Source organism: Photinus pyralis, unplaced genomic scaffold (assembly GCF_008802855.1).
Source record: "Photinus pyralis isolate 1611_PpyrPB1 unplaced genomic scaffold, Ppyr1.3 Ppyr1.4_LG4, whole genome shotgun sequence".
Lineage (NCBI taxonomy): Eukaryota > Metazoa > Arthropoda > Insecta > Coleoptera > Lampyridae > Photinus > Photinus pyralis.
Genome location: NW_022170511.1, coordinates 35,635,581 through 35,648,213, shown reverse-complemented (window position 1 = coordinate 35,648,213; position 12,633 = coordinate 35,635,581). Strand labels below are relative to the sequence as shown.

Genomic DNA, 12,633 nt, shown 5'->3' with positions numbered 1-12,633 from the left:
TAATTAAGAATTTTATTAGGAGAATAATCAAGCTACCAAGAAATTTGAACATATATTACGTATGTAGTTAAATTAAGGCACTTACTAAAGGGGGCATACTCGTCCGCCATTTTGGTTCTAAAGGTTCAGCGGGAAATTCAATTTATTATAAAGTTACAACGTGTTAATAGTAGGGGAGCTAACACGAAATCCACTGAACGAGAATGATCAAAATTTTAACCGATGGTGTTCCATTTTGCCCTATCAGAGTATGCTAAAATCGATCGTCTGCCGCCTCAGGTCATACGACTTAAGGCGCTGCGGGTACTTCTTGTGGTACCAATTCTGAAAGGTTGTTTTTCGAAAAAATAAGTTATATACCAAATGAAAACGTTGATAATAGCTCTTAAAAAAATATTTAAAAAAATCCCGCGCATTTGATAACTCCGTAAAAAAACAATTCTTAGTCGGTTTTTCACGAACTTTCTACGGATATAACTAGGTTACGGTGGGACGAATGAAGCTGATTTTTTTTACAGACTCATGATAGGTACTACTAATGACTTAACGGTGTTTCGTTTTTAAATTTTGTCTCTAATTACAAGATTATCTTATTAGCTTAACATTATAAGATATCTTATAATTAGAGAAAAAATTTAAAAAAGAAACACTCTCATAGTCATTGGCTGTACCTACCATTAGTCTGTAAAAAAAATCAGCTTCATTCTTCCAACGGTAACCTAGTTATATCCGTACAAAGTTCGTGAAAAACCGACTAAGAATTGTTTTTTTACCGAGTTATCAAATGTGCGCGATTTTTTTAAATATTTTTTTAATAGCTATTATCAACGTTTTCATTTGGTATATAACTTATTTTCTCGAAAAACAACCTTTCAGAATTGGTACCACAAGAAGTACTCGCAGCGCCTTAAGTCGTATGACCTGAGCCGGCAGACGATCGATTTTAGCATACTCTGATAGGGCAAAATGGCACTCCATCGGTTAAAATTTTGATCATTCTCGTTCAGTGGATTTCGTGCTAGCTCCCCTACTATAAGATGATTGGTCTTTTTAAAATTACTACTACACTGGGAGTAGGGCAGATATAAATTACATATTCTTGACGAAGGGAACATAAAAATCGATAAAACCAGCAAAATTTACCAAGATCACCAGAACCAAAATGACGGACAAGTATGCCTGTATAAATACAGCGCCCTAAGTTAAATGATTGGGAGAAATATTTTTAGAGCTATTTCATGTTGAGCTTATAGGTTTGGAGAATAATATTCAATACGATAGAAAGTTGGATATTTTCAATTAAAATTTAATTGAATGTTTGACCCAGTTCATTGTGCAATTTTGGAGTAAATTGGCAAATGAATCGCTAGCGAACAGTGAAATATGAGCACTAGGAACCGAGCTAGGAACTGAGTTGTAGAGTCCACTAATTTACGGTTGTGACAAAGACATTGTCAAGTAGCTTTTATCGACATCGTGATATTGTGTGGTACCTACCTTACCTCTATGGAATGGTATGGTTAATGACCCCTAATAGTAGCATCTAAGCAATTTATGGCCGATCTTTCATGTTTTAGTTAAACTTATCTGATGGATAAATGATAACAATTGATATTCCAATTAACAAGATTGAAACAGATTTAACGGAATAGCGAACGTTTTGTTAGAGGTTTTTATTTGCCAGTAGAGAATGCGTTGATTTTAAAAATACTTATTTGCCCTCATTATCAGTAGAGTGAAAACTCATTTGTCCTAAAGTTCATCTTACCAGCCTAGTAGCGCATCGATCCCTCAAACAAGATACTGTTTACTTAGTAAAGCTCATTTGAACCTTATTTAATATTTTAACAGGTTCCGTAATAAGCGCCTCAGGAAATTTCACATTCTGTAACTTCTATCATAAAGGGCTTAGAAAAGGAAATTAAGGATTTATAAACGTTCATTTACTCTTCTCTACATTAATACCCTCTACAATATTATCCCCGAACAGGTGGTTTAATATGCATTTTACAAAATTGTTTAATCCCGCTCGCATTAAGATTCAGGTTAATGTTACCATTTCGTATTGGAAACTTAAAGCGGAAGCAGATGTGCCCTTCATTTTCGCAATTTGCTCTTCAGTATTTTAACATTAAACGTCTTCCGCCGTTAATCTATTTGACACACTACGCGGATCATTTAATTACAAATATGCCGCTATCGTGTAATTATCTCTTCAGTAGCATTGTGTGTAAGAATTTTTATCACTTGCTCGTAATTACTCATTTTCCTGTGTTTCACATACTTCACACAGTAGTGAAGTGTTGTAATGACTTGCACGTGAATTTTATTGCGTATTGTAAGCCATTTAAATAGTAATGAATTGAATTTCTCGCGTAGAAATAAACAATAATAGTATGGTGTGTCATAAGTGCGCGAAATTAACCCTTTGTTCCACCAGTGCCGTAATTCAAGTGAAATATGGACTTGTCTACTACCCATTCCGGATCAGAAGAAATTTCGTTTGGAGGCTACTCCAAAACTGTGGGCGCTTTTGCCAGTTTTTGGCAGCTGTAAGCAGTTTATCCGACTTTTGCTTTAAATTTAGATATCGCCAAGTAAATTTTCAAAAAAGACAACGAAACAGTTAATTAAAGCAGAGATATCATTTTTGTCTGCTTTGATCTGTACAATTTTTGTAATTCTGCATACGTTCTGGTGTTAGAAACCGCATTCTTCAAAATAATTATTGCCATTAATGTTTTCTAAATAATTCATTCCACCCCTTTAGTTGTACAGGCTCTTGGCTGTTCATTTTAGTATTAGGAATATTATTGGAATTCGTAGGTACCATATACACGCATCTGCTACCCCAAATGTTATTTCTAACAAAATATAATCCAAGAGGCATTTAAAAGTGTGCATGTCACCCTTGAAAAACTTTTGGACCGGTGTCAGACTAAAATGGGGACATTGTTGCCCTTCCTCCCTTATTCGTTAGTTACTGGGTCTTCTATAACTTTAGACCTTTTGGATTAGTTTACTGACCGATATGTACAGCAACATGAAATAATACAATGAATTAATATAAATAAAATGTTCTCTCTACTGAATGAGAATCCTAGCTACAAATGACCAATATTTACCACAACAAATATCTTCCGTTTAGTTAACCTTCAGTATGTCACTAAAGAGCGCAACATTAGCACACATGTTGAATTATTGCAACAAAATTACATCGTCGCTGCCACTCTTTGAACTTTGATATTTACTTGTCCTTTTGTTTCAATCGAGTTCACTTAATCACTTATTTCGCTTTGACATTTTTTGCAGTATACGAAATTAACGATCCTTGCAAATTCCCCAACGCCCTTGCGGTCGTATTTAATTTTTAATTGAGCGTTAACCTTTTATATAGTAGGAGATAGTGTGACTTTCTTAAAATTGACGGCTGAAAAGGTAAATGGGGTGGAATAATTTTCATTCTGAGTCTAATTATCTGTCGATTAGGGATTAGAGGAGCTAAATTTTCGCTTAGAGCATCTGGCTCGGCCTCGGGTTATGTAACAATTTTTAGATGAGCATTAAGCAACTTTTTTTTCATTTAAAGAAATTGTTCTGAATAAGTGTGTAACACGTAGTAACAATCAATGTGTACGTTTTATTTGAGAGACGTGCCGAAACACACCCAGTGCTTCTTTGCATCTTGCACTATTGGAGGAAAGAGCTAACGAGATTTTCAACACATTTCGTAAAGGCTGATGGAGAACACCTTTTGGATGTAGTTCAACATATCGTATTCAAATTATCATCTGATGCACATCCTTCAGAAGAAAGCTCATTTCCTAGTCACAATTAGATTTGGTACGGCAAAATTGATATAAATATTTACCTAAGAGCAGCTCTCATGGTCAGAATCATTTAGTCAATATGGATAAATGGTTAATTTTGTGGAAGTGCATTGGAACTGGTGTTCTCAAGGTTAATCTCAACATTTATTAAAATTAAAGCGCACGTTGGCAATTTTCCAAGATAATGACTTGACGGATTTCGTTTAAATTTTGGATATGTATATTAGCCATATAAACGAAAAATAACTGGGCCGGATTTTTTTATTAAAAATTGTTACCACTGAACGGTATCGAATTTTTTTTTCAGATAGCAACCTAAAATGAATTCAAAGACCTTATTTTTCTGTGTACGACCTACAAAAGTTGTACTAGGTTTTATCACAAAAAAACTGAGACAAAACTGTCAAAATTAAAAATACTATATTTTTCTCAGTAAGGATGTAAAACTGTTAAAACTTTTTTTCCATATGTATGAGTTTTTAGCGCCGTGGTGTCAGAGAACTATTTTTTTCAAATAGTGCCCCACATTTTTTATTAACGAGCGAAGTTTTCGAGGGGTAGCCCATTAAAATACGAGTATTTATGGGAAGCAACATCATGGGGCCAGGTCGGAGGAATTTACGAGAGAACGTATCATAGAAAATTATCAGCTATCGCGACCTAATTACAATAATTATTAATTTACTGAAAGATAAATTTCGTTTTTATCCTATTATAGCAAATACGTGGAATATACGATCCTTTTGAAGCAAGCATGTTCGGCTTGAAAAGATATCAATTTCAGGGGATGATTTTTTTGGGGAGAGATGAATATTTATCATTTTTTATAAGCCATGCTAACTGAATACGGCCGCAGATTTACGGTGCATTTTTTTTTTCAATAAACCACCGCCAACCCTAAGAAGAACTATAGAGAAAAGGGATTTTGTGAGACACCAATTCAGACTTTTCAGACAATTTATAGACTTGTCACAGTCACCGATACACAGATAGGTTCAAGAGGTACTGTTCTAGAGAGTTCAAAATGATCACACTTCAGAAGCGATGTTAAATTAATTCAATCCAGTACTAAGGCAGTATTAGGTACGTCTTTTACTAGTGTCAAAAACCATAGAAAACCGTACAAAACAAGTAGCATCACCAAAACATGTAGAAAAACGAAAATCTATAAAAGCAACAAGGGAACAGATGATATAATAAATCAAACAGACCAACAATTACACTAAAACGAAAAGACCAACAGCAGTAGAAGGAATCATAAAAATGAAGATGAAACGAAAGAAGCAGATAACTTTATTGATGACTCATTTACAGACGAAGGTATCCATAGACTTCAACCCTTCAGAATTTGGTGACGAATGTCAAAAATGTGAGGGGTAATTAATACATTAAAGCGCTGATGAAAATGCATTGGGTTTAGCTATAGCGGAAAATTTAGAAGTGACCCCACAGTGTGCCTTAAATTTAATTTAATAAAAATACGAATTAGAGCAACTTTTCACATTAAATATCGCCATTTATTTAATCCCACTTCTAAACGAATGGCCTTAAAACGAAAAGTGAACGATGTCGCTGTGGCTGGCACTTTTATTAAATGAAGGACCTTAAAAAGGGCCGGCAAAAAGCCAGAACTGTTGTTCTTAGTTGCATAATTTACGACTTTCGACAAATGAAAACTATATAAATTACAGTAATTGCCTTGTTTTTTTTAGAGAGCAATAAGTCGAGGTCAAAACCCTAAAATTTCGCGACATTGTAGTGCATAACTCAAATTTAACGTAAACGGGGAAGAAATGAATAAATAATAAGCTGGCACAAATCCAGCACTAACGGTGTGATTATGCATTGTCTGAAGTAGCCACTAGAACTAATTGTTCGAATTTAAAAGTGAGGGCATTCTGTCTAAAATACGGTAATTAGTTAGCCAATTAATTTTGCACGTTTCCCGAATGCGAGAAAGTGAGAAGGTAGACGTCGGACCGTTAGATTTGGCTATAATTCCATCCTTCTCGGTCCGGGATAGAGATTTATCGGGGGTTGCCATGGAGTTCTGCAAATGCTCTATTGTCCCTGCATCATCCGGCATTATGTGAAGTGAGTAGCTGCACTAAACAGTGGGAAGAAGTTCGTAAAAGGGGAGAAATAAGAAAAACGTCATCTGCATCGCTTCTCTTCAATTTTCGGATGTTCGGATTTTTTAAAAGATCCCGCCTTAATATTGGCATTGGGAATTTAGACCCTCTCGACATGTGTTTTGAATAAAGCCAACAGCCGCAGTTCGACATTCTCTTATAAGCCGTTTATTAATATTAATGCGGCAACTCCTTTTGGCAACGGAAGTAACACAAACAGGCGATGACGAATTTAATTAGGCGACAGAATCTTCGCGCGGTTAACAAAAAAAAAATCGTGACCAGCAGCCATTAGTTGTAAACTTTTATTATGTAAGGGGGAACCTATACGATCTTGTTAACTAATTCTTTCTGACAAGTTTACCCGCACGGAAGTATTCGTTTTGATAAAAGGCAAGACATCGAAACTTCCTTAATTTTTTCCAATTGGGAAAGCTCGTGAAAGCGCAGGTGGCAACTTTTAGGAACGTTGTAAATTTAGTGTAAAGAGCTTCTTGCTATATTAGAAGGTCTCATTCACCCTTTTCATTTTCAAAGTGAAGGTTTCGTTTTAAAAATCGCATGGGTATTTTTTCAATTTGCTTTACTTCCTCCTGGAAAATTGCTTTTATATACAACGCCATTAAAATGTTTCTTTTGATCGAATGCCGTATATATGCGCGATCCGCTCAAACAGGTGTGTGAAAATTGTGATTGTAAGGGTCTCTTTCTTCACTTATATTTTCATCCTGTTTGCGTATTCACAACATAAATATTACATTTTTTTGTTTCGGTTTCTATATTGAATATTCATTAGGTAATTGTTCTTTCTCAATCGTTGACGATCTGCGGTAAACTCTTCGCTGGATCGCTTACAACTACCATTGGGATCTCTTATTCGGGGAGCATTTCATCTTTGTACCGCCTTTGTGTGTCGGTCCCGTCTGAAACTGGCACGAATGAACTATTTCCGCTCCTAAAACATAGCTCCACAATTAGGTCTCTCTGGTTAATCAGGAACTAATTACTGCACGAAACGACGACGACGACCAGGGGCGGACTGGGTACTTACGGGCCAGGTGGAATTGCATAGGAATTCCAACGGGCCATTATGACGTACAGGCCAGTCCGTCCCTGTTTCTAGTCCATAACTTTTGATTGAGACTTCCGATCGAAAAAGTACGAATTGTTTTGGATTCTACGCGCCAAAATAAATAAGAAAAAGTGTTTTCTCGAGAAATTTTGGTGCAGTCGATTTTTGGTAAAAAAGGAAGGTTATACACTGCGCCTTCTTTGAGCCCCGAAAAAAAAAATTGTCTCAGATCGACCGGAAAAAAAATTTTCTTATAGAATGTGGCCTGTAGAATCCACAATTTCAAACAGTTCCAAGATTGGGCTACTAGTTCAAAAGTTACAGCCCTTTGAATTTTCTTTCGAAATTGGTTTCTAGTCAGGGGCGGACCAGGTGGAAATGCATAGGTTACGGGCCATTAAAGTATTAGTGTAGTAATGATGGTGGCGGGGGGGTAGCTCTGCGCGGTGCACCACAAAAACATTTTTTGCTTCATTTTAAAGTACTCCTTTTTCGGAAATCAATTACAATACAGGTTTTTTTTAAATTGCAGCTGATAATTAAAAGTAACAAAATATACAATCCAAACGAGGCGCGTCGCCTATCATTGTATTTCAGCACTTTCATGCTACGACAAAAAATGATAAATTCATTGTAAAACACTTCAATTAAAACAGAATTTTTTAATTGTTTAACAACCTAACATCAACCCCAATTAGAGAAACGTGTTAATAATTTATTAATAGTGCAAGAAACTAAATATATCACATACTTATAAATTTCCAACGGGCCATTATGACGTACAGGCCAGGTGGCAATCGCCACCCGCCCCCCCGGGCCAGTCCGCCCCTGACGACCACAGTTTTACAACATCGGGAATTTGCTTCAATTTGAACGCATTTGATTGCTATTGATGACATTAGCATAAGTGGTAATTGATATGGGATCAAACGTACTCAAACTATTGTCGTTTCAGAACAAAATTCAGACAGATCACGTTACCTGATGTTTTGTAGGTACTGAAATACTTGACCCGTATTTTTGATAAAATATTGAGAAATACACCTGAAAATGAACGGATGAACTAATTGGTATATCATTAGACGAGGAAAAAAATCTTCTATTCACCCGGTATACTAATAATTCAAATATGTATACCGCATATACAGTTTTAGTTTTTTTTTTACATGATTCTAGTGGTCGGGCGTGAACCATCGCCTTAATGATTCATTTTTTTGCAATTAGTACTTGCTTTGCCATTAAACCTGTACACCAGTGGGCCGTACGAGAGTTTGCGCATTGTAAAAAAGTAAAATTGTCTTTGTATCATGCAACTTGTTTTAAAATGCCTATTTGGTACATATAGTATTAAGTTTTACTATTAAATTATAGCAATTCCATGTGAGTTTGTCATCAACTTTGTAACCCAAAAATCAAATACACCTGAATGCCTACCGAACGATCCTCAAGATCTTCACTTCACAACTTTTTGAGCCGATGGTCTACGGAGCTGAAAAACAATAGCGACCTTTCTTATATTCTTAAGAACGTGTTTGCCAATTTTCAAAGCAATCGGACGTTTATAAACAGCTATTGTTATTGTGTAAATTTGTGCACAACAAAAATTATGTGAGTGCAAAGTAGTCTTTAATTTCTACGTTCCATTTCTTTCAATTAATTCTGAGCATTGCCCTTTTTTAGTAAAAAATTGTTTAAATAACGTATAAACTGTTTAAACAATGAAAATCTAATTTGGGTATAAATTAATCTTTAATTCATAGTTTTTGATTCAACAAATAAAATTTCAATTGGGAAAAGTGGGGTGCTAACTTGGTTTCAAGTTCAAGTTAGCACCCCCACTTTAAAAATCCGTTTTCCGGCGGAACTAAGTGGGTACAAATTCTAACTTTGTGGGTACAAATTACTTTTTAATTAGTCGTAAATTATGGACATTTTTTACTTGATTATGTGCAAAGTGGAGGTGCCGACCTATCTATTTGCATATTTTGAAATCATGTTTTGTTTCTTGGTATAAAGTGGCCCCTCAAAAATCTGTGCATTATTTATATACTTTAAAGCTCATTTCATCCGTACCAATCCGAAAATATTTTACCTCGCGCTTGGAACAAAAGCTTAAGTTAATGTGCTTTTATAATTTGAAATGCCCTTTGTTTTGGTTTGAGGTTTCTAATCAATACACGTTCACCGCAGAACGTTAGTAATCACGTTCCGTTAATGCAGACGCATGCAATTTAAACACGAATTGAATAATTCGGTAAAAATCAACAGACTGCGGTCATTTGCAGTGTTTGCCGAGCGGGATTAAAAAATTGATTACTGCGAAATTACGTAAACCCTCTCGGGCATAAAATCCCTCATCAAGTTACTGAGCTTTCGAAAAAGAGAAGCTTTCCCAGTTTTATATGCCTTACTCATTATTGAAAGTAGATCTGCTTTTAAAATTGCGCGATACCACGTACTCTTCTCATACAATGTTTTATTTATAAATAGCATCAAGTTTGATGTCCTTACATACGAAAAATTTCTATAAGATAGGGACAATCGTTCCATCTAGACATGCTATGAATTTAAATAAGCTGACCAAATCTTGTTTTATGTTTTCTACATCAAAAACCTTTTTATTTTGTAAATCACATCCATTCTACCACCGCTGAATATTCTAGCACCGGTCCGCCGCTTTCGCTCTTAAAATTAGCCGAAAGAATTGTCTTACTGGTCTAGGTGACCGTTTCCCGGTGCTAAAAATACATCGTTACGTAATGCTAATGCCTCGGTGCAGAAGATATTTAACCATTAAAATAGTATAACGGAATGCGGATTCCTACGGCTGGAGTGGTATTAATAAAAAAAAACGTGGGCGAAAGGAAACAAAATTAGTCGAAACGGTTTAAAAACGCACACCTGCTTGCGTGTAGGGGTGAGAACGCCCGTTGGTCTCTTCATATGTGGTATTTCGATACTTCAATACAAAATCATTGTGAACTTTTTAAATGAGAATTCTGTCAAAAACATTACCATTGTGATATTAATGCAGAACTCGTCAAATACTCAACTTTAATAACAATCGTCCGAAAATTAAAATAGGAGGGTAGGTAGTGAACGTTATTGTTTCGTGTCTACGTTGAAATTGAATTTTTAATTTTAACAACTACCCTTGTTTCGCCGTGATTAAAATTTTCCTATCGTGGAAAACGTTTCAAATGTGTTCGCGCTTGATGTGCGACTCTTGCTACCCCTTACGTGTACTTTCATTGAAGTGTGGCCTTATCACATCAATCGCTTATGATCTGCCCGTCATTTCATGTTACCGCTAAGATCCTTTAAAGTCGTCGACAAAGATTTTGCCTAGGATGTTGCTAACTTTCTAATATTTTCGGCGGATGAAATCTTAGTCTTTACATATACAGTAATATTAATTTAGAAGTAGACATAGAGGGATTTCCTAAATGACAAAAACTCTACTGAAAGAGGCCTAAATCCTAATTTTATGCGACGAAATAACTTCTTAAAACAAATGAAGATTTTGCTATCATATTAATTAGGTAATTAGAATATTAGTGCTTGGCTTCCGTATTTTTATTTTCGTTCGCTTGCGATGTATTCAACTGAAGAAAAAGTTGATATTGTGATTGGTATACCTACTGCCGGTAATAGTTTAAGGAGCGTAAGAGACTTATTTTCTGTGTTGATCACTTTAAAGTGAGTGGTGATTTAAATGGGATCCACCCTCAATTTTAACGAAGGATATGAAACAGAATGTTTTAATTTTTGTGGAAGAGAATTCCATTAGAAACTTAAGGGAAATACCGGCCGAATTTAATATCTCTTCATCATAACCTAAAAGCATACTATTTACTATCATTTTTATTAAAATCTAGAATGACAATGCAAAATACGTGCACATGTTATTTCGGTTGCATAAAATTAGGCGTCTTTCAGAAGGATTTTTGTCATTTAAAAATAGACACAGGAAATCCCTATGTCTACTTCTAAATGAATAGCACTGTATATCAATTCTGTTGGTCTTGATGTGAATTACTCTGAAAAGGATCAAATTTTTGGCAGGGTTAGAACCTCTAATTGCTGGTAGTAACATTTCTCAAGACTCAAACTACTGGCGAATTTAATAAAAGCAGAAGTTCAAGAAGAAAACGAACAACTGTAAATCCAGTTTCCATAGAAGACTTGGCTGCAACAAGCTTAGAAAGAAGTTCAAAGGGCGCAAGAATCAACACCGAAAGTACTGAACGAGATTCCTTCGTGGGAGTTGGTGGTCGCAATTAAATTGTATAAAAAGCACACGAGGAATATTTATTGCTAACAATTCTCTTAAAATATGGTTGGGAATTTATTTAGTGGTTCGGTAATTTTAACAAACCAATTGATTGGGACGAGAGTGCTTTCCTGGCTCCCTTTCATACCTGAATTGGCAAATACGACTCATGGTATTAGGAAACCCTCGCTGGCTTATCAGCTCTTCACTCTGCATATTTTGATGGGTATTCAGTACTTTGTAATATTTGGTATTCTTCTTGATCGTTCCTGTCCTTTTTGTGACACAGAAATATTGGTCAAATCAGAATTTATGGTATCGATCGGTGGCCCTGATTATTGCTAAATTTCGCAATTCACTTTTTCCGTATCTGTTAATTTATCAACATATATTATTGATAGTTAGCGCAGTGTTCATTGGTGGTACAAGGCCGTGCTCTCATTTCAGTTATGGTTTATTAACATTTAATCATGAGATGCATCACTAAAAAATGTCCAATAACCGGGTTCCAAGCAGGTTGATCAAGATCTCATTTGGAATTAATTCAAAAAGAATGAGGGTAACTAATTGAACATTACTATATTTATTGTAATAAAAACTGCCTGAAACTTCAACATTGAAAAGACTTGAGTTGTTTTGAACCCAGCCCACAACCACATCATTTGTTACAATATCTCACGCTACCCAACTTATAACTTATAACGAGAGAACTATGGAAATTTATTATCACTCCTTATATTTGAAGAATTCCTACCCAAGCATTTCTAAAATAGTCTCAGTCGATCCCATTATACGAATTCTCTATGAAACGCAACTAAATTTATAATTTATTTTTAATAAAACTGAGCGTAAATGTCTTGGCGTTTTACGGGATAATCAATGCAAACATTTCACAAATTCCTACGTAATCATCCCTAAAATGGTCTTGGGCGACATCATTATACCCTCTCCATGAAAGGCAACTAAGTTGGAAAGTTATTTTTTAGAGTGAGCATAAATTAAGAACTTTATTAGCATTGTTGAGGGATCGTAAGTGTCAATTTATAATCAATTCCAATACCTTATAAATTCCTATTATATAAGCATGGTCTCGCTCAATCCTATTACGTTCCCTAGTTCCTGCGATGTTAATTTGAGGCTTGTTGCTAAATTCACACAAAAAAATAGAATCGCCCAAAGTTAATCAATGAGTTCTTTGTTAAAGTAGTATAACATTTATAGGCTTCTAAATGTACTTTTATTATTTCAAAAGTCTGTATTCTGAAGCCAGGCCGACATTATATTAATTCACCTTCTTGATTCAGGTACATTTTTATTGGTGTAGCG

The 12,633-nt window shown here is 35.3% G+C and overlaps 1 protein-coding gene across 11 annotated transcripts in view; it reads left to right on the top strand.

The window, feature by feature from the left end:
• Nucleotides 1–12,633, top strand: part of LOC116169584 (protein sprint) — a 189,340-nt gene that overhangs the window by 156,569 nt on the left and 20,138 nt on the right. The window contains exon 1 of one of the 11 annotated variants that reach the window (XM_031485719.1): nucleotides 2,446–2,552. The exons of the other annotated variants lie outside the window; for them this stretch is intronic. Within the exon in view, the coding sequence (XP_031341579.1) occupies nucleotides 2,461–2,552 (92 nt within the window). The 5' untranslated portion in view covers nucleotides 2,446–2,460. Of the gene's footprint in view, nucleotides 1–2,445; nucleotides 2,553–12,633 lie in introns of those variants that run through there. 11 annotated transcript variants of the gene reach the window in all.